This window comes from Antedon mediterranea, chromosome 3 (genome assembly GCF_964355755.1).
Source record: "Antedon mediterranea chromosome 3, ecAntMedi1.1, whole genome shotgun sequence".
Taxonomy (NCBI): Eukaryota; Metazoa; Echinodermata; class Crinoidea; order Comatulida; family Antedonidae; genus Antedon; species Antedon mediterranea.
In genome coordinates this window covers 27,623,032-27,646,887 of record NC_092672.1, presented here as the reverse complement: position 1 = coordinate 27,646,887, position 23,856 = coordinate 27,623,032, and the positions used below count along the sequence as shown (strand labels likewise).

At 35.4% G+C, this 23,856-nt stretch overlaps 1 protein-coding gene across 1 annotated transcript; it reads right to left on the bottom strand.

Annotated features, from left to right (window-relative positions):
• Window positions 1-12,616: 12,616 nt before the first annotated feature.
• Window positions 12,617-22,667, bottom strand: LOC140044243 (uncharacterized). The gene is made up of 18 exons (XM_072088720.1): window positions 22,652-22,667; window positions 22,387-22,485; window positions 21,636-21,959; window positions 20,729-21,115; window positions 19,966-20,220; window positions 18,677-18,808; window positions 18,436-18,579; window positions 18,207-18,335; window positions 17,916-18,065; window positions 17,274-17,591; window positions 16,451-16,849; window positions 15,841-16,092; window positions 15,417-15,548; window positions 15,011-15,154; window positions 14,566-14,694; window positions 14,122-14,271; window positions 13,709-14,026; window positions 12,617-13,250 (listed from the first exon to the last, which is right to left on the bottom strand). Exons 1-18 carry the CDS (start codon window positions 22,665-22,667, stop codon window positions 13,243-13,245), a joined length of 3,486 nt encoding a protein of 1,161 aa, XP_071944821.1. The 3' UTR covers window positions 12,617-13,242.
• Between the last annotated feature and the right edge of the window lie 1,189 nt (window positions 22,668-23,856).

Sequence of the window (23,856 nt, the reverse complement as noted above, 5' to 3'; positions counted from 1 at the left end):
AATGATGGGGTTTTTCGTTTTCGTACATTTTGTCTTGGCTTATCATCGGCCCCACCTTGTTTTCAAAAGAAGATGTCAACCATCTTGGCTGGAATACCTAACTTACAATGCTTTACAGATGATATTATTATTTCCGGACGCGACAAAGCAGAACATGACACAGGGCGTTAATGGCGGTACTTACCCGGTTGAAAGGCATGACCTTAAATGATAAATGTGAGTTTGATGTTAAATAAATGAAAGTAATGTAATAGATACATAGATACAAGGGATACATCCAGGTACTGTAATGAGTTAGTGAATGGCATCGCCAAAGCAGCAACCTCTACAAACTGCCAACAGCTTAAGTCATTCTTAAAAAGGTGTTATATGTGGGTTAGGAAACTAAAAATGAGAATTTATTCAATTTTTTTTTTCATTATAATTAAGTAATTTAGTATTTGTACTTACATAAAAAAAAAATTGATTAAAATATATATTAATATTATTAATAAATTAATAAAAAACGGTAATAACATGCCGGTTGCCATGGCAACCAAACCAAAAATTTGAAATTTTACTGATAAAAACTACCCCTACCATGTTGAAAATTCATTTTTAGTGGTTATTTCAACTTATGTGTCTGCTGCCCTCTCTTGTCATGATATAGGGGATATTCCAATAGGCTATTTTTAGATACCATGTGCTGTATTATTTTTTTGTCCAAATTATATTAGAACACGGGATTTCCTATGTTTCAAATTTTCAATGTTTTACAGATTTTGAAAAAATATAGAAGTAGAACTACACCCCCTACAGACTTGAAAATGGGCAGAAATGGTCTTTAGAGTGTGCTCTATTTAATGGCCTCAAAATAAATAATATAGGTAGTACCAGACTTTTCACATGACATAAGTTGAGATTTTGGTTTTCAGAACATGAGATATTTTTCCATAGTTTATCACATACCCCCCTAAATAATATATAATGTAGGCCATTGGATAGATCTTGGGAAGAGCTTTAATTTGACATCTCAATCAACTATGTATGACAGTTGGTTAAAGCGCTACATTATTTTGAAAATTATGCAATCAACGCTAATTAATTATGCAAATTAGCTAGTTAAAATTTTTTTTTTAATGAAAATGCATTTGTTACTGTATGTTACTTGTGTGGATATAGTATGAAGTTAATAAAATATGGTTTAATACAGTTTGGTTAAACTAGCAATGAACATCTTAGGCCTGGTAGGATTTTATGCCAAATTTGTTCCCAATTTCACATCTAAAGTGAACGCTATGAGGCAGATCCTAGTAACTGAACCATTCAATTGGACGGAGGAGGAAAATTCTGCTTTGGAAAATATTAAATTAGATATTATTAACAGTTCAAGCCTTGTATTATTTGATCCGAATCTTAAAGTTGTTGATGCCAGTGGCTATGGCCTCGGTGCGGTACTTTACTCAAATAACACGTGATGGTACACAGGTAACAGTGGCATGTGCGTCTAGAACGTTAACAGGTCCTGAACGCAATTATTCGGTGGGGGAACGCGAAGCACTTGTCTGTGTGTGGGCGGTCGAAAAATGGCATACTTACCTGTGGGGGAGACACTTTACTTCGCACAGACCACCAGGCGTTAATAACTGTACTTTCTTCAAAAGGTACAGGTCGTAGACCAATGCGTATTGCGCGATGGGGCGCACGTTTGCTTCATTATAAATATAAGGTGGAATACAAACCGGGTGCACAAAATAAAATTGCAGACTCCCATTCGCGATTACCAATACAAACGTCCGATTCAGCTATAAATGAGGATGATGACGATGCGGTTTGTCAAATTGTTCTATCGGATGCATATAAAGCCACAACGAAAACAGAATTAGAAAATGCTACGAACGGATGATGAGGTCTGTACACAGCTTAAAGCACACCTAAATTCGGGTTGGCCTAATAACAAAAAAGATATTCCAGAAAGTGTACAGCCGTACCACCGAATTAAGGATGAGTTAGCTACTCACAATGGGATTATATTTAGGGGTCAGCATGTTGTTGTACCTTCAATACTTACTGCTCAGTTAGTTCAATTTGCGCATAAAAACCATCAGGGTATAGTTCGAACTAAACAGCGATTACGTGACCTTTACTGGTGGCCTAAAATAGATGTACACGTTCTGAGGCAATTAAACACTGTGTGACTTGCCAGGTCAGCTAAATTGCCCCAATGCAACCAGTATCCTTACCAGAACTCCCATGGAAAAAATTGGATATTGATTTTGTAGGAGCAGATTAATCGGCTCCGGCAAACGAGCGTTATATAATTTCCCTGATTGATTACTGTAGTAAATGGCCTGAAGTTTCGTTTTGTTCAGACATCACTGCAAAAACTCTAATTACGTTCTTAATTGAAGTTTTCAGTAGAGAAGGTTACCCTGATGAGATACTTTCAGATAATGGGACACAGTTGACAAGCCGAGAATTTGAAAAGTTTCTCGCTAAGCAAAATATCAAACACAGATTTTCCACGGTTTACCACCCTGAAGGGAATAGTACGATTGAACGGTTTAATCGAATTCTGAATGAAACTATCCACACAGCGAGATTGGAAAAGCGACCAGTGAGACTTGCACTCACAGAGTGTTTAGGCACATATCGGGCAACGCGTTATGCCACTACTGGCGAAACTCCTTCGGTTTTATTGCATGGACTACATTTGAGAAATATGCTAGATATTGCAGGTGTTACTAACAACCCCCCTCAATTAAAACCTGAGGAAGTAGACCATAGAGTTAAAGAGCGACCAGCACAATCCAAGGAGAGCTATGACATGCGTAAACGTGTTAAAACAGATATTTCAACCCTGGAGATGTGGTTAGAATTAAGAAACCTTAGAGGGTACGTAAGGGGAAGAGTAAATTCACTGAACCAGTTACAATCAGACAGAAACTTGGTCAATATGCCTATATCATGACTAATGGGCAAAAATGGAATGTTAAGTATTTGGCTCCTTGATAGATAGATGATAGACTTTGATGATAGTGATTTAATTGAGCTTCCCATTTCAGATAATATTCCTTCAAAGAACATAGCAAATAACTTAGCAGAACCTCGTAGAAGAAGAAGGAATCGAAATCCACCTAGTTGGATTAGAGATTATATTATGGATGTTTAAGAGTTGATTATATGGTTAGTTTTAGATGTTTTATTGTCGCATGCTCTTTATAGAGAGGGGGAAATGTGGTATCCGATAGTTTGCCGATGAGGGCAGCAGAGGAGCCGCATGGGTAGAGAAGAGTAGAGAAAGGAATAGAGAATAAAAGGCTGCTATATTGAAACATTACATACTGGTTATTTCTCGCATCATTTCATTGTTGTCTCTACCATATTCACACTTGAAATTTATGATTTGTTTTATATGTAATTTTGTGACTTTATTTAGACACGAGACTGATGTACAGTACCGTAGGCCTACAACTCGTTCAATCAATAGTGATTGTTTTTATACAAGTTATCCTTTGTTACAATTCTCTTCACCTGATGATGGGCTATGCCCGGAGCATGTCGTATTAATAAATTTATATGGAAGCAGTTTTAACTTGTTTGATTTTTATTTTTTCTATTTACCCTTTATGCAGCTCTTTTAGTATATTTACTTACGTAAATTTAATTAAATAACATTTCTACGGCACCGTTATTTATGTGCATTTGCTTTGAGGAATGTATGGAGAGGTGTGTGTAAAAGCAGTCGGATAGGTGTGTATGCGTTGTAAAGTAGGCTTGAATTGTCCTCTGTCAACTCTGACAATTGAAAGTTATTGTTCATTACAAGTAACGCAAAAAACAGCAAATTAACTTACTTGAACAGGTAATTAAAACATAATCACAGGAAGAGTATCCCTGGTATCTTTCAGGACAATTTGAAAGATGTGTTTCAGTTCCTTGGCAATAGTATCCGTAGTTGTTACTATACTTTGAAAAGGTATCACCAAGTTCCGTTGTTCGACTGCCTGACGCTTTAGTATACGATACACTTCCTTCATAACCAAGTTGTCTACAGACAACTTCAGTGTCTTCCATATCCCAAGTATTACAAAAAAAATACCACGTGCCGCTTCTCCGCACCAGTAGCTTACCATTACCGAAGTCTGTACCATCGACAAGTTTAACAGAATGGTTCGATGATGTACCTAACATACAAAAGAGGTAAGCTAGTTAAGTTAATTAAATAATTTATTTCTACAATTTAAAACAGTAGTCTAGAATAAAATAAAAGTCCGAGAAACTAATACATTCTAAGTACGGAAGTTTGATAACCGTAGACCCAGGCCTTTACCAATCAGTGCAATGTGTCAAGATCCAAATTGAAAACTTAATTTGTTTATATTTCATATTCAACAGCAAGACACGGCAACTACAGAATCATTTGAGGAGTGGAGTGGAGTGGAGTCGTGAATTAGAACACTGTAGATTGGAAGGCAAGCACGTTAACCAACATGCTCCCCTCCCCCACCCTATGGCAAAGAAGGGAAGGTATGGGAATTTTTTTTTAAAATGAGTTATGGGTCGTACATGATTCAGGGGATCATTCTGCACATTTTAAACTAAAAATCATTGCCAGAAACCTGATATTAAGCGAGATATTAATATCATAATTAGGAAGTATGTTCACTTTTTGACAATAAAACCAAGGCAAAGGAAGTATGAGACAAGCTTGTACCATTATATAAGCGCTAGCTAATCCGATTGCAGTATTATGGCTGTCCCAGGGAAGTATCTTTTCCAATCGATTGATTAAACCATTTATTTCTTGCAGAATTTACTCCAAAATAAAGATGATTCTAACCAAAATACCAACAAATGTTTTAATTTATGATTTTATGCATTTTGTTTTCAAAGACTTACAGAGTGTTAGGCCTACTTCAAATAAATACAAATGTTGTAATCTGAAATGTTTGACATAAATTATAATTATTATATAGTATTAAAATAAAATTTGACAGACAGCTAGTAGGTACTGGATCATGACAATTTTCAATTGAATATTGGCCAGTATTTAGGTTATATTAAGTAAAAGTAGAATTATAAAATGAAACAGTACAGAAACACAAATCACATATCATATTTTATGCGAGTACGACTACAAGGGATGAAGCACATGCTTTCCAAAATGTGTCGTAAATGTTTATGTTTATTAAAAGCCCGACATTTTTATTTCATCTTATATATTTGTTATTACCATGCAACATTTTTAACCATCCAATTTGTATTGTGACTACACTGTTTTAAAATAACAAGCGTTAGGGAGTAAAATTATTTTTGTATTGTAGTTTTTTGTATTGTTTGTAGCACTCAAGACCTCGCCTAGTCTTAATGTTAAAAACAATTAATTGAATTGTCCCTGTTTTTTTTTTTTTGTTCTACCAAATGAATAAAAAAAATTTAAAAAAAGTATCATATTCACAGAAGATATAGTAATTGTGATGATTGAGAAATATTTGCATGTATTATGAGTTAATAATTAAAATTTTTGGGTATGAAATATTTTCTAGAACGAAAAAAAAAATATTTCAGGAGATTTTTCAAGTAATTATGTTTAATATGTCTATTTTATGTAAATCAAAGTTTGATATACTGGTTTTGTGTAATAATTAATGTAGAGGATACTGCTTACCATTAATTTATAATTTGATTTTCCATGTGACCATGATTTACTATAATTAATATGGATTTGCTTCCTTTCAATATAGTTTTTTCCAACATAGTGCGCTCATAATACCAAAGCAGAAGGAAGTAAGGGACATTTTGAGCTAAAATAACACACACACACAATTTTTTTTATTATTATATCTAGAATAGTCTTATAACTACCTATAAAAATCAAATAAGCTCATATAAACAAATTTCACCATTAAGAACGGCTAGTACAAAACACGTTTTGCTTGATTACTCAAACTATCATGTTGTACCATACTTCCCTTTGCCTTTGGGTGGTGGGGGGGGGGGGGGGGTGAGAGATAGCAAACTGCTAACAGCTCCACCAGACTGTAGTTATAATTAGTTACTTCAGGGAAGTAGCTTTCTTGGAGTGTCGTTGTCAACAAAAAAATGTATTAAATAATCATTTAAAAGTTCACTCACCACTAATTGTTTCCCAACTGACTAAGAGAGCAAACACAAAAATATGCAATGTAAAATACATAACTTTTGTTACTGTTGATTGTAGATGCGGCGGCAGCCTAACTCTTACTGTAAATTATACTGTGGGCGTGGTGTATTTATACAGCTCTTGTTGCAAATTCACACTAAATTTGAATACAATACTTGTAGTTATACGCCCGGCTGCTTTAATCAAGTGTTTAGTGTTCTCATAGGTATTATGTCTATATTAAATGTTGACTTTATTTTATCACGAATTTATGAAGTACATCTTAAACTTATTGTTATCCAATATTGAATTTAAGTAGGACCATTAGAGTATTGATTTGTTCCTGTTAATATAACTACACTGTTAATTGTCCTGTTTATTGCAATGGTTGACAGAACTTTGGTAAAATGTTTGGCTTTTTAATACAAACATTTACATTAAAGGTAATTTCCGTATTGAAAACGTAAACCAGATTCGGTATAAGCGAAAGTGACCGGTATCCCTACTCATGTGAAAAAGCGGGATGATCAAAGTCTTGAGAAAATCATCATCACAGACGAAACTAATAATTATGAGTTGTACAATTATGTAACTCGGGCTCGTAACCTAGACCTTTGATGTTTGGCTGTGAGAATACTAACAGTACTGGTTGAACCTATGACTGGATCCATATTCTTAAATCATATTTGCAAAACATGCTTCCTTGATTGTAAGACCTTTATTACCTCCGTCAATGAGGTTAAATTTATGGATGCAATATTATTTGTTTGTACAGTTGTCTTTTTGCATTTGTAGTATTTTAGGTTTTAATAAAAAAACGCCCTTATATGTACTTAGAACACGTTTCATTTTGATTTGTTTCGTAATAAACTATACTATTTGTTTAGTCATTTTGTTAAACTAGTAGGCATGTTAAGGTGCATATTTTAGGCAAATCCTTCAAATTGTGATAATATTTTGAAACTTTGCACAGTTATTCATTAGTGTGTCAAAAACATGAAATGGAAGGGTTGCACAAAATTTGGTCAGGGGAAAGCCGCCTTTTTGGATTTCAAAATGGCAGACCCCAAATTTTCACTTTTCAGGTATATCTCTGCTAAAAAGGCACCTAGAGTTCTGATTTTAGGTGCAAATTATATGGTAGTGGGGTCACCAAACATATTGGTATAACTAACATTTTGATTGCATGGCGGCCATGTTTGATTTCAAAATGGCGGACCCCAAATTTTCACTTTTCAGGTATATCTCTGCTAAAAAGGCACCTAGAGTTCTGATTTTAGGTGCAAATTATATGGTAGTGGGGTCACCAAAAATATTGGTACAACTAACATTTTGATTGCATGGCAGCCATGTTGGATTTCAAAATTGCGGACTTCAAATTTTCACTTTTCAGGTATATCTCTGCTAAAAAGGCACCTAGAGTTCTGATTTTAGGTGCAAATTATATGGTAATGGGGTCACCAATAATAGTATAACTAACATTTTGATTGCATGGTGGCCATTTTGGATTTCAAAATGGCGGACCCCAAATTTTCACTTTTCAGGTATATCTCTGCTAAAAAGGTACACAGAGTTCTGATTTTAGGTGCAAATTATATGGTAATGGGTCACCAAACATATTGGTATAACGTCTGTGATTGCATTGCCGCCGCCGGCCATTTTGAACGTAGCTCAAATTGTACTGGCTTTACACTATTTGTTTATGTTTATAGTTACATGCATTTAACATGGACACTTATTGTAGGTCACATTTTCCCTGGCAACCACACAGCTCTGTACATCGTAAATCACTCTTTCTGCGTTTACAGCATCCAAGATCACAGTCGGTGTGTCCACAGCGAATTAAAACCTTTGTGACATCTGAAAGTTCCAGCAATGAACTGTTTCACTAACATCCCCTACAGACAATGGAGTGTGGAGCACTGTGGCGCAGTGGTTAGAGCATTGGACTTGCAATCAAGAGGTTGCTGGTTCAAGCTCGGTCGGTCACTGCAGTGTTGAGTCCTTAAGCAAGATTCTTTATCCACATTGTTCCTCCCCACCCAGATGATAGAAATGGGTACCGGTATGTAAAAAGTACTGGGAAGGTAAATCGTTTGTGCGGGAGGAGTGGCGTACCCCCACAAACATACACACTTAGTGGAGTCTGGCTCAAACGCTAAAGAAATGGAGATGGGCACCACGGCCATTATCATTAGCTTAGGTCTCGACACTTTACCTTACAGACAATGACATCCTATCGAAAACTGAAGTCATTCATGGCATCTTTTTCCAAGTCTCGTTAAATGTAGCTTTACCTTTTCCTTGAACAGATGAAGTTGTATCACAACCGCTAAAGGAATGAAAGAACAAGTAAGCGGCTGATGCTTGTGGTCCAAGAGAAGAAACAATCTCGTGTATTGGGATGTGCTTCCCCACTCCAAACTCGATCCAAAGCTCGTGGATCCTGGTATTCTGTGGAAAGCTGACAATGCAATAACAATAACATCACTGTCTACAGTCTTGACAAGAATGCGCGGAAAAATTTCAGCGGCATGTTTAACATGAACAAACATACATTCATCTGCCTCTATGTTACATGGCATCAGCAGTTGTATATTTACAGACTGGTTTGTTGCAGTTCTGTCTCCTAGAGACCCTACAAACATTCCGTGATTTGTGTCAACTTCGATCAGTGACACAACTAGATTTGTTTTTCGATAGATACTTTAATGACAGTTTAAAGTCTGGTACGCGTTCAAACCACGTTTCTGGTGTAAGGAGGGTCGTTAAAGCCAGCGGGAGCATGCCCAACAATTGGACCACATTTTTTAGATTTGATGACAACAAATCAGAGTTGTTTTCATTTATTGTAACTGAAGTAGTAGAGAACATTGGCACAAATCACGGAATGTTTGTAGGGTCTTTGGGAGACAGAGCTGTAACAAACCAGTAAATATACAATCGCTGATGCCATGTAACATAGAAGAGGCAGATGAACGTATGTTTGTTCACGTTAAACTTGCCGCTGAAATTGTCCACGCATTGTCAAGACTGTACACAGTGATGTTGTTGTCAGCTTTCCACAGAATACCTGGCATCCACAAGCTTCTGATCGAGTTAGGAGTGGGGAAGCACTTGAAGTACATCTTAATACACGAGATTGCTTCTTCTCTTGGATCACAAGCATCAGCCGCTTACTTGTTCTTTCATTCCAATTTTTGAGAGGATGTCATTGTCTGCAGGGCATGTTAGTGAAACAGACACAGATTATCTAGAACAGTTTGTTGTAACTATGTCTACTGCAGAACATTTAATGATGCAATACGATATCTTTTTACAACAAGAAAAAGCCTATTGAAAATATCCCTCAACATCTGCGGCATTAAGAGAACATGTGTAACGGAAGCCAGGAAGTGGTACGACTGTCTAGATGCATTCAGGGTTGAACAGGACCCAGCGAACTGGGGATAGAGGAAGGAGGGCAACAAATTTAGTCCAGCTTGGAGTTCATTGCTTGGAGAACTTTCAGATGTCACAAAGGTTTTAATTCGCTTTGGACACACTGACTGTGATCTTGGATGCTGTAAATGCAGAAAGAGTGATTTACGATGTACAGAGCTGTGTGGTTGCCAGGGAAAATGTGACCTACAATAAGTGTCCGTGTTAAATGCATGTAATTATGAACATAAACAAATAGTGTAAAGCCATACGGGTTGAGCTACATTCAAAATAGCCGCCATGCAATCAATGACGTTATACTAATATGTTTGTTGACCTCAATACTATATTATACTTTGTACCTAAAATTATAACTGTAGGTACCGTACTATTCAAAATGACCGCCATGCAATAAAAATGTCAGTTAAATGCCAATATGTTTGGTGACCCATTACCATATAATTGGCACCTAAAATCAGAACTCTGTGTACCTTTTTAGCAGAGATACCTGAAAAGTGAAAATTTGAAGTCCGCCATTTTGAAATCCAAAATGGCCGCCGTGTGCAATCAAAATGTTAGTTATACTGTACCAATATGTTTGGTGACCCCATTAACATATAATTTGCACCTAAAATCAGAACTCTAGGTGCCTTTTTAGCAGAGATATACCTGAAAAATGGAAATTTGAAATCCGCCATTTTGAAATCCAACATGGCCGCAATGGAATCAAAATGTTAGTTATACCAGTATGTTTGGTGACCCCACTACCATATAATTTGGACCTAAAATCAGAACACTAGGTGCCTCTTTTGCAGAGAAAATACCTAAAAAGTGAAAATTTGAAGTCCGCCATTTTGAAATCCAAAATGGCCGCCATGCAATTAAAATGTTAGTTATACCAATATGTTGGGTTACCCCATTACCATATAATTTGCACCTAAATTCAGAACTCTATGTGCCTATTTAGCAGAGATATACCTGAAAAGTGAACAATTTGGGTCCGCCATTTTGAAATCCAAAATGGCGGCTTTCCCCTGACCAAATTCTGTGCAACCCTTCCATTTCATATTTTTGACACCCTAATGAATAACTGTGCAAAGTTTCAGAATGTTATCACAATTTGAAGGATTGGGTCACTTAACAGGCCTACTAAACGTTAAGTGTGCTTTTAACGCATTATTATATTGTGCCTACGTAAAATGTGACGTTATGACTTTTGAAAGTTCACAAAGCCCATGGTCAGGTAGCAAGTGAATACAAATTTTGAAATTCGGCAGTTTTGTTTGTGGACACTCAAACAAATACAACACATACAACATATTCCGGATTGTGAAAACAATATTACCTGGTTTAGATTAAGTAATGAGGTAGATAGTTCATGAATTATAAACCAGTAAAATAACGCGAATCGAGACAGGTTTTTCTAGCTGTCAGCAAGACTTCGTCAGCTCTTGTGTGGTGATTGGGCTCCCTTTTCCAGTCGCCACCGAGGTTTTCCACCTACCTCATCGAATCCGGGTTTCAAAATGAACATACCTTAAATGTTTTTTGATTTGCAGAACATAAATGACTCTGTTAATACGTGGTATGCCTGTAGATAAGTGGTTTCTTTCAACAATACCGAGTTCTTCACAATCATCCAGGATTTTGTGAAAATGGGAGGGGCGCAATTGTAGGGAATCCAACCTCCACCATGGTTGGGACTGAGTTTTGGCGATTTTGAAAATATGACACTTAGATGGTCGGAAATGGCACTCTCACGTTATTATAATTGTATTAAAAATGTATATTTTAGATAATATGAAAACTGAGGTAATAGCATAATAAAGGGTGACATTTTCTCCATAGGCCTATTTTTAGTAAAATCGTCAGAACATGGCGCTTCGCGCAAGTCAGCTTTTGTACGTCACCTGGCGGAAAAGAGTGCTTGTGCAGGTCCGTCGACAGGACCTGTGGCGAAGCGGAAACTGTCCGGCGCATGTTGTTGTCAATCGAAACGCGGTGTATGGATATGATCAAAGACTTGAGGTATAAAAACAGAATAACAACAGGCAGTATATTATTAGCAACCCTCCTTTGAGACATCCCTACTATTTAGTCTTGGTTATTTCGAATGCATTAGCAAAAAAGATAAATATTTTGGCACTTATGGCGTTTCATACGTATAATACTTGAGCTCACAAATACAATAATTAATATTTCCAGACTAAAATAGAAACGCCGATGGCTGGACTAGCATAACAAAGATTATAAATACCAAACTGGGACAAGTCTAATCCCTGTTCACAGACACCTATAATTAATTGGACACTCGAAAAACGAACTAAACATAATAGTAATAGGCCTGTTAGCGCGAATCAAGGATGTGTGAAGGCAATACCAACGTCGAAAAAGTGATACCATGTTTAAGCTTGGTTGCCACAAGAGACGCGACACAAGGACGTAACGCAGCGTGAGTTGACCAATCACAAGCGATGGATTATTCGAACTGTCGCTTGCCATTAGTCAACACGCTTGCGTTGCCTTTACGTTCTTGCGTTGCGCCCTAGTGGGAACCAGGCTTCAATTTTACCAAAGCCAAACAATTCCAATTCCAAATCCTTATCGTCGTCATAATCATCAGTCTTCATATCACAATCATCCTAATATCATTAACATCATTTAAGCGTGGTTTACACTAGAGTCGCAACGCAAGGACGTAGAAAAACAACCGACGTCGGTGGGTTTCGTCTCTAGTGGGAACCAAGCCTTATATTCAACATAATCATTATCATTGTCATCATTATCGTTATCATTACCGTGAATATTCCATATCCATCATCACGTGTTGTAATTTTCTTCGTTATAACACAATTAATATGCAAATCATTTGCACATACACATGTGTACAATGCAAGTGGATTGATTTGCTGCTTGAGTATGGCATACCAAAGAATATGTATCATTTGGTATACTTACAAACTATGTTCTAGCAAGTGTTTTTGTTATCGAATTATCCCATTCACTACTTGAAATACGTTGTGATTTATACGAAAAAGGAAGGCGGGAGATGCAGTCTGATGGAATATTAGTAAGTACAATATTACAAGTGATACAACTCACTCCATTTTAATACCTAAGCGTACATCTGTGTTGGCACTACCCCGTTACCTGCCATCAGTAAAAAATACTTTAAAAGAACGCCGATAATGCAGAGAAATTTATTTCATTCTATAAATGATATTATAATATTAATTTCGTTATACTATTAACTATAAAATTATATAAGATTATAATGTGAGCATTGTACTACTACAACGTTCTCTGGTTTTGAAAACTTGTGTTTTTTAAATACTTTGTTAATCTATATAGGGTAGTTAAGTTCAGTGAAGCAATAGTGCTGCAATTTAACAACCTAACGTAATACGTTAATTACTTTTACTTATCTGTGACTTAGGCCTATTTAGTCCTATAGGCATTATGTAATTTATTTCCGTTGAGTATAGACGACTAGATCAGTAATTAAAACTTTCTTTCTCCTGATTTAGATATTATTCTGTTATATTGTTCTAAAGAGCTGATTTATTTTTTATTGTAAACTTATTATTGTTATATTTAGCCTGCTACGGCTGCTTACTACTATAATTAATTAAACACTTAATGGCACATGGGCTTAAGGAAGTTTTCAAAGACATAACAAGATTTTGGCTTCTTTTTGTCTATACATCTGAAATAAAAAGAAACATTCTTGTAAACGTTATATTAGTTAGGAGGCGTTCAATTTGCGACAATCTAGACCAATTATTATGTCGCTGTTTGTCTCCTGGAAAATTGAGTGAGAAAGCACGTTCAAATGTCCTATTCTGCACATGATGAATTATGACGTAACAGTTCATAGGTCATCGTTCAACGCAAGTCGAAAGCTCCACATTGTGTGCTAGACCTTATTTTATTGTTTTGAATAACATTGTTAGGAACGTCAATGTGATTTATTTTCCTGACGAAGGCAATTTTAATTACAATGGGAATGTTATATCTATGTACTGTATTACTATTTTCTATACTATACAATCAGAAACGTGGTTCTCAAATAAATGACCATTATTATGCGTATATATCCAGTTGTGAACGGCTGTCATGCGTCTAGTAAACTAACTTAGTACACGTCTACATGTAGTATTTTACCTGATAATTTACAGGTTGAGACAGCACTTGCTGGACTTAATGGTCCAGACGTCATCTGTCCATCAACATCCTTTAGACATTTAATAGCAACGTTATACTGTTTTCCTGGTTTCAGTTTATTCAATATAAACTTAGTAGTTGTTGTAACTCCAGTCGTTGTGTAGTTCCCGTTGATAGAGTCCTTGTATAATACTTCATAGGATACGACTGGACCATTTCCGAAATCCCGACCAAATACCCAATCAAACCAGCTGACTGTAATCTCTCGACGGTTTGGCGAAACATACAATGTAGGACCATGTTCGAGGTATGGTAATGCTAATTAAGATAAAAATGCAGACATTTTCAAGTTTCACAAGAAAATGTTATCGAAAAAAATTAAATAATAATAAATTAAAATAACCGTTAGTTACCTATTTGACAATCATAACCGCCCCATTCTTCGTCACACACTCCATCTGCGCATGTGCCGTTGCTATAACAGGAATCTGAATTTTGACAATGGCAATGTTGATTACAAAGACGTCCAAAAGTACCATTTGTACAAGATACGTTTACATGCTCTGCAAAAAAAAAATTGTATAGTATTTCCCAAGCTTAAAAGGTCTGGCTAGCTATTAGTCTAAACTATCCCGTCTACGGTATTCAACCTCTTCCATCAAGATAGTTTGATAGCGCCTAACTCTCACTATACTCACCCTCCAATCTTTTAAGCCTACATCAATTTACTTTAGAGAGGAAGCAGAGTGAAGTACACTTGAGTATTCCAATATTTAGCATATACGCAAAGTTTATTCCTTATAGTACAACGAACAACAAGTCATCATGGAACAATTCAACTGATGAGCTTAGCCTACCTTGGCATTGAGGTCCATGAAATCCCGGGAAACATGATTCAATCTCGCACCCTGCAACTGAGTCACAATTGTCTGCTGGACAATTGCATACTTGCTTACAGTCTGCTCCGTAGAAACCCTCACTGCATACTGAAATGAAAATCTATAAATTATTGTCATATTTACAAATTACCATACGATATTATTAATATTTAAGCTAGATTGACAGATACAGTGGATGAAGAATATCTTGCTAGCCTGACAGTGAAATGGCAGCAGGACGGTAGAGCTTGCCGTCCATGTGTATTTAGGCCGTAATGAAATTAGCAAAGACCCAAAATTTAAAATCAATTGGACAATCCAAATATGTTGGTAATGCTGTCGATTCATTTTACTGTTTGGTTCTTTAAGTTGTTTTGCTTAGCTTCAAGGAATATCTAAAGAAAACTATTTCCATCTTTATTACCTTCATTGCAGTCATGTCCATGAAATCCCGGCAAACAAGCACAACCAAGTGGTGAAGCAGGACAGAATAAGTTGCCTCTACAACCATTATCTTCATTGTCACAATTCAAAGAACAATCTTCTCCCCAATATCCAGAATTACATACTAATTGAAACAAATGAAGCTTTATTTAACATCCTTTGAATGTTTAGAATTGAATTGAATGAAGTGTGAAATGATTTCTACTTCTACACGCAAACATGGACGAAGTAAATGCTTACACCATTTTGCAAAACACTTTCATCACACATTTGCTATAAATTACGTACAAACATGTTGGCACCGACAAACGTTTAGGGCTATTATATTATATTTAGACGAATAAATAATTAAACATGCAACACCTAATAATTGTCAAGTAACAAACCCTCTGAACAATCGTTTCCAGTGAAACCACTCGGACAGACACACAATGACGTCTGAGCGTCACAAATCCCTCCGTTGTAACATACTGGACAATTTAAGGTACAGTCAGGTCCATATTTTCCCAATGGACAATCTGTAAAAAAAATACATAGTGAGGTTAAAACTGTTTATTTTAAGTTATTAAACAATTCATGATGTGCAGCTATGAAGTTACTGAATTAAGATGTACCAGAACACCGAACATTTATCATTAGAATGACGATGCAACATGACTAATAATGGAATGAAAACAACCAATGACGGTGGATTTGTTGTGAGTATTTATCTTGTAACTTTTTAAAAATAATTATAGTATGATTTTAAAATACATCATTAGTGTGGGTCCTTCTTAATTGTAACTTCTTATACTTGCATTAAAAACCTACCTTTAACATTTAATTGAATAATTGCATGGTTTCCTTGATTTCGTTTCGCTAGAAAGTGGCATTCGTAAATTCCACTATCTTTGGTTCGCGCATGCTCAATGATCACTGTACCCTTGTCTTTCCATTCTTTGATTCCGTTCCCACCGTTATAGCGCCATCTTAGTCCCGTTGTATTGCTGTCAGTGGTTACAGAGAGAACAATTCTATCACCAGTTCCAACTACAACTGTTCTCTCCACAGGCTTAACGTTGGCTGAAATGTAGATGATAAGAAATAAGTAAAACGAAGAAGGAAACGCAATTTAATATTCACTAAAACCTGTCTTTTTTCTTTGAAACTATACTATATCCTTCTATTTTATTCCATTTGGAGTTTTTGTAAGCAGCGTACAACAATCCTTTAGTAATTTAGTAAGTAATAACACACTTTGTAAATTTGATCCTTTTTGGCCAAAATCAAAAGTTACAAATATCTTACCTTATCTGTCATGGCTTGTAGGGCTATTACTAAAAAACCGTAATCATTTAAAACATATATGTCTTACGTCATAATATGCAGGCTTACTAATAAAACATTATAATAGAGAAATGTTTGCAATTGAAAACATTACCATTTTTATCTAAGATGACAATTGTAGACTGACTCGGCAACGCCCATATCCCTAGAATGTCAGCAGAAAAGGCACCACTTTTGGCCAAAGAAGATTCTCCTGGAATCTTGGCAATGAGGGCGTGGTATTCAAACTCAGCAACTGTTTCAATCATTGTATTCTCAGGAAACATCATAGTTGGCAAAACGTGTGATCCTGGGTACGGACTTCCATCAAACCAAGACACAGGTCGACCAATAACATCAGCTGCACCAGTACTACAGGTACGTCGTAGCCTCATGTTTGTAGAGAGAGCTCCGGAGTAAACAAAGATGTTAACATTGTCAGTTTTGTTGTAAACATCGACAACTGCTGGATGTACCATTAACGTTACTCCGACGCTGCCGTCTGTTGAAGAAACTAATTCGGATTAACATTGTGTTAAACTATAGTAGCCCTACGTGCCTCATGTGAATATTGGATGGAACTCATCATCTAAGCATGCATATCACATGTTTGAATCTTAAAAATGCAAACAGTTCTTATAAATTGTTTTACGACGTTCATTTTCTTTCTAAAAGTTTTTTTGTGGAACTTTAGTGTCAAATAATTGTTAGACCGCATCTGCTTTGACAAGTTTTTTTACTCGCTGTTGAAAAAAACGAAACCATTGTGTGCAAGATAGGCTTAAATTAATTACCAAATTGACAGTCCTCGCCACCCCAACCTTCTCATCATCCAAACAAGATAGGCCTTATCACAGTTTTGAATCTTGAAGGGGATAGAGTAATAGATAGGCTACTTAGTATTTGTCTTAAAATTATGAAGTGATATTGCTACTTACAATTACAAGCCATGTCATGAAATACTGATGAACTGGGTCTTCCAATGAATAGCTCACCAGATATGGTTCTATACGCTCGAATAAATATCTCGTATCGTCTACAAGGATTAAGCTCACGCAGTACCAGTTCTGTACCCTCTGTATAATCGCCAGATCGTACTACACCTTCAGAGGGCGTTGTATACCGATAAAACAGACGATACCCGGTAACGTTTCCCAGGCCGTAGTCTTTGTGGACTTCCCATTCATCCCATTCAAGATGAACACTGTGGAAATTAGACCTTAAGATGCGTGGAGGATTGAGAAGAGCTGGGATAGCTGCAAGAAGTACAAACAGTGAAAAGCTTATCAACAATTTCAATTCTGTTGTTTTACCTTTTTGTTCTTTTAGGGCGTTCATTTTGTTATGTCCTTGTAGTTTATATTCATTTCTTTTTAAATACGAGTTTATGATTTGGGGCACTGTAGTGTCAACTTTGTTTTTAAAATTTCAGGCCGAATTTGCGTAACATTGTTGGCAAGTGATGTTACTCGCTGTTGAATGTATGTTAAAAAACAATCAAAACATAGAGTATGTTGGTATAGATATGTACTGTGATAACTATGGCAATGGTGCACACTCAAGATAATATTATAAGTTACCAAATTGACAGTCCTCGCCACCCCAACCTTCTTGGCAACCAAAGAGACAAGTTCCATTCTTGAGACATCCTAGCGTCATAGAACAGTGACATTTATACTGGCACAATGTTCCGTAGAAACCATCGGGACATGGTGTTGGATAATCATAATCTGCAACAAAACAGCCATTGTGTCATCCTAATGTATATAGGTTATTCGTGTATATTCACCGTATTAAACAAACACAAATTGTATGACGTGTTACGACGTCACAGAATTGTAGATGATGTCAGATGTATTAAATATCCTTACCTTGACATTGTGGTCCACTGAAACCTTCATCGCATGTTATATTCATACATCCCATTGACCTATCACAGGCGTTAAACTTGCAGTGGCACAAACTCTTGCAGTCGGCGCCAAACGTCCCGTATGGACACACTTGGAATAATAAGAGAGAAACCATAACTTGCTTCCTTTCTAATTGAAGAGAGAGAAAAACTAAAGTAAAAAACAACACTTATCTTGTCCTTATACTTACATTCGTTGCAATCCGGTCCTTTGAACCCAGCCATACATGAGCACCCTAATGGTTCAGGCAAACAGAACAAAATGGCGTCGCAACCTCTATTTGAACTACTGCAAATTTCTGAACAGGAACGTCCCCAGTTATTGTCACCACATGCTTCAAAAACAAAAAATCAGTAATTGACTCTCCTTCTACTTTTGTATATTTAAAGTTTGTTTAATAGCATTCGAAATAAAAAAAAAACGATACGTACGTTCACTACAGTCATCACCCATAAACCCAGAAGGGCACAAACATGTCCCGTTGATAGTATGACATACTCCTCCATTGTAACAAACTGGGCAATCTTTGTCGCAATCGGCGCCCCATTTGGGTGTTGGGCAATCTAAAGCAACAGAGAGTTGTTTTTATTTATGTTGAATAACACAAATTCATCAAATCAATGACGTCTTTTTTATTTTTAATGATATTGATAGTTGTGTAGACTTTTATTGCCTTTATAACATTTATAGCTTCTCCTTCGAGAGCGATTTGAAATAGATAATAATAATAATAATATTTATTCGGTCATCAATGCAAAAATAACCAGAAATGAGAATAGACTAAAGCCCAACTAGATTTTGCACTCACTCCATACAATACAAACAGTTAAGATAAAACCATATACAAGAAAAATACAAATAAACTATACATAACATGAAATTTAATGTTTTGTTAGAGCAGCCTTAAATATTGAAAGTGTTTGTGAATCTTTTATGTCATTTGGTATTTGCTCCCATAGTCTTGGAAAGGAAACAAATACAGAATTATGAAAAGTATTGCCTTTCTTTCTAAACATTATTACCCTTGTTGCTTTCCTTTGTACAGTATACTTTCTATTCTATTAATATGTAGGTACGGGGCGCCGTTTGGGACATTGCTAAATTTGTCGAAATATTACAATTTTGTCTACACATAATTAATTTTGTCCACACAGAATAAATTTTGTCAACACAAAATGAATTTTTGTAAATACAAAATGAATTTTGTGTTGACAAAATGAATTTTGTATTGACAAAATTAATTTTGTGTAGACAAAATTGTAATATTTCGAAAAAATTAGCAATGTCCCATACGGCGCCCTGTATGAATGGTGCCCACATTGAATAACAGTAGGTAACGACTGGAAGTAATAGGGCTTTGTATAAGTTCAACATAGCTAACCAGGACATATTTTTACTACATTTTGAAAAGAAACCAAGCAATCTGCTTGCTTTACAACAACAAAATTAACTTGTGTATGACACGACAACAAACTATTTGCATAGGCCTACACACCTATAAATTTGAATTCTGTAACTTTAGGAATATTGTCTGATTCTATGGTATAATCCCAGTTAACTATCTCTTTACATCTTGTAACATGCATTACGGCGCATTTGACAGGATTTAGGGGAAGTTTGTTTACATTTGCCCATTTTGGTGATTTGAATACATTTAACTGTGAGAGGGCATAAAATACCCCAGGCATCGCAAAGGGTAAAAAATAAGATAGATTGTCACCTCTTATAAAAACTTGAATTATTGCTTGTAATCCCAGCTCTCTTTCCCCATCTATGTAACATTCGTATATACCGCCATCTTTAGTACGAACACTTTCAATAATTAAACTAGTCTTTCCATTCCAGTCAATCATTACATCACGTCCGTTATGGCGCCAACGTAGTTCATCTGAATCACCGTCTTCTATGTTCACCTCTAATTCAAGTCTTTCTCCAAAACCTGCTATTATCGTTCTGTTCCTTGATCGAACTTTAGCTATAAATGAAAAGATAGTAATAAAGGCAACTGCAATTATAGGCCTACTAATCTTTTCAATTTCAATTTTCAATTTCAATTTATTTCCACAATATAACATACGTGTTAATACACGATGAAATAATGTTAAACTATTTTTTAAATAAATAAATAAAACTGCATATAACTACAATGAAAAGTAGTTCAGTCAGGGGAGAGTCAGAAATACTTTAGACTGTTAAAATCGATTTTCGCTTAGGCCTACCACCTTTCTTAAAACGTATCTTTACTTAATAACATTTGTCTCTAAACTTCAGACCAATTATTAGTCAAGTAAAGAGGCTTTTGTATGAGCAGACCTTTAGAGCTTATTGACAGTTTTTTTTAGATTTTGGACTTCAATTTGAAATAAAAAAATTGAATGGATTTTATCTGAAGGAAACATTTCCGAGAGCAAAATATCATTCCCAAGGAAATTTCAATTCAAAATTTAACCTCTAAGCAGGCAATATCTGTATAAAATAGTTACCTTCCTTTGAAACACTAAACGTTGTAATATTAGAAGTTAGTACCCCAGTTGATGACCAAGTGTAGAACACGCCAATATTTTCGGAAGTGACGTTAGCTGGAAGCTCCAACAGCATCGATGTGAAATCAAACTTCTGAACGACCGATAATGTGCTTTGTAGAGGAAACATGTTGTTATCTGATGTCAAAATACCGTTTTCAAGTAGGCCTAGGTTTAGCTCTTCGCCATCGGTACCATTTATTGCATCATTGCCGATTTTACGCCCAAAGTTGACGTTATTTGTTTGATGTTCACCTGTGTTGTAACCTCCAAGTTTGAGACTTGACTCGGGGTTGTTTAATTCAATCAAAGGACTGTAATTCATTACAATAAAGTCCATTTCTTTTTCTAAAATAATAACAATACTGATTAGACTGTGCTTGTTCTATTCATTAATTGCGTCAACTTGACTCCAGAAAGCAGCTGAGTACAACAATCGAAACGTCGAGAAACAATCAAATATTGATTTCTTTTGGAACGACATAATATAGGCTACCGAAAACCTTGCTTTATTTGAGTTTTGTTTGGAATTAATCTTAGTCAGCATTACAAAATAAAATTGTAAAACTAATATACTGCACGGTAGCCTACATAATAATTATAATAATTACAGTATGTAAATTAATTTATTATTATCAATTTTTTATTTTGATTGATTAAAATTCTAAATTTCAACTAAATGTTCAATTTAAAAAGCAAAAAATGGTCATCCGCGCTTATCCAATAGGGTTTGTGAATCTGTTGATTAATATTATGTTTTGATTTCTTTTACAAAGTTTTATCACGAGATTTATTATGTTGTGACCTGTGATATTTAATTACAAATTTATAGTGATAGGCCTAACTTTAAAAGGATTTTCTTTCTTACCGTCTGTATACGTTGTGAAATTTACCGTCGGTGATAGAGGTCCTCGTGTTTTTGTAGATCCAGTTTTTATCCGACATGCTACACCGATTTCAATTATTCTACCAGCAGGGAGGGTTGATGTACGACAAGTTGTAGTAGCACCAACATCACAAATTAAATGTTCCTCATATCCGATATGAGATGTATCGATGTAGTACACAGAGTATCCCACAACAGGAAAAACATTAAAATCATTGGAAGAAAATTCATCCCAATTTACTCTTGGACTCAATGAAGTTCCGGAAGGAACCATCCGAGGTGGTTTTGATAAGGCTGGTGGTAGTTCTATTTTCGAAGGATTTCAATTATTAAATAAACAAATAAACCTGTCAATCTAAGATTAAAACATGTGAATGCTCTACTTATACAGAAATATTGCTAAAAAATGTATTAACGTAGTCGGGGGAATTCCAATTTTCATTTACACTTTACACAACGTGTATTAATAGTAGTGAAGTAGACTTACGCACCTTGCTATATAATATTGTATATTAGAGTTATATTGATATGGGTGTTGTATTCAGTATGCATTGCAACATTTTAGAAAACAAAAACGTATTAGGGAGTAAAATAATAGAATAGTAAGAAATATTATGGAGCAAAATGAATAGAACAAATTTAACCATTAAATTGGAATGGAGCAATTAATTTACAATGATGAATCTAATTATTAGTCCTCTTGAGCATTTTCCAATTAAATTTAACTTTTTACCGATTTGACAAAAATCTCCGGCCCATCCCACAGCACATTGGTCACCAGGGCAACTTCCGGTTGTTCTGTTACATTCAGAGGACACAAAGCAGTGACATTCTGAGAAAAAAACATAAATAATTTTCAATAAGCAATTCCACTACCTTCCCCCTTACCTACAGTATACTGGCAGTTACCTTGTGACCAACCAATTTAAAATTAAACTACATAGAATACCAATATAATCAATGTTATTATCTAATTTAAATTAAATAGAAATACTTGCTTTGCTCGCGGACCATCTATGTCGTGCCCACAGATTGACGTTCTCTAATACACAGTAATTTCAGCGTTTAAGAAAAATGTTTTTTTTAATGTACGTACCGCAGGACTATAATACATTGTCGTTTATAGAAACGAATAATTTATGTAGTCAACTAAAATTACCACCTTGGGAATTACTTCCGAAAGAGAAACTTGTCACAAAATGAGTCCAAAATTTTGATTTGGACTAATTTAAACAAACTCAATTTGGGTTTTGTATATGACATTAGTGTTGAGGAATGGGGAAGACAATGGGTACAAAGAGGAACAATTTTTAAATATATTCTTTATCCACTCAGTAACGAAATATGTGTTCATGTTTTATAGACCTATAAATAATTTACCACTAAATACAGTAAACCATTTGCGATGTAATACTTTGTTAAAACTGTCACTGTCATAGTCGATTGAAATAGTAAAGTACAAAAATCGGCCTGTCTTCAACATTATGATGCTGTACTCGAGCTGTTCAACCGGTTATCAGCTATTAAAACAAGTATCGTAGAAGGAGATAGCTAAACGCGGAGGGTCTACCCACACTCATAGTAATAAAGTTTATTTGTGTTCATATATCTAACAGTACCCACAATAACAATTAGAAATTTGCGATTCAAACGGCGACAAAAATGGTTAATACGTATTTACAGTATTTTCAAAGTATTGCAATACTATATCTAAAGGTTTTAAGTTTATCCCCAAGGACCCATACATTTATTGAATTGTGTTAAATCAAATAATTTTACTGAGAGAGATTGGAATGTTTTATTCATCGCAAATAATTGTTTAAGAAAATAGGCCTGTCATCAACAAAACACCCCTACTTGGGGCAAATCGTTGAACCTAAATTCGTTTTAAATGCTAATAACTAATAAAATCTAACTCAATTTAATTAGTAAATAGGGTTACATCAGGTGGTTAAAATCAGTACCGAAAGTACGAACCAACTGTATATACCATCGAGTAAACATTCTAGAAGTAACGCGCGATTTACCGAATGTTGCCCTTACGTAAATCTAGATATAGATAATGACTTCTATTAAATAGTAAACCTAATATAGGCATAAGGGTTTTATTCATAAATGGGATTTTGTGAAATTCACTTAGACATACCGACATATTGCCTTTTAGGATGACATTTGACACTGACGTCATGTGCATGAGTACAAT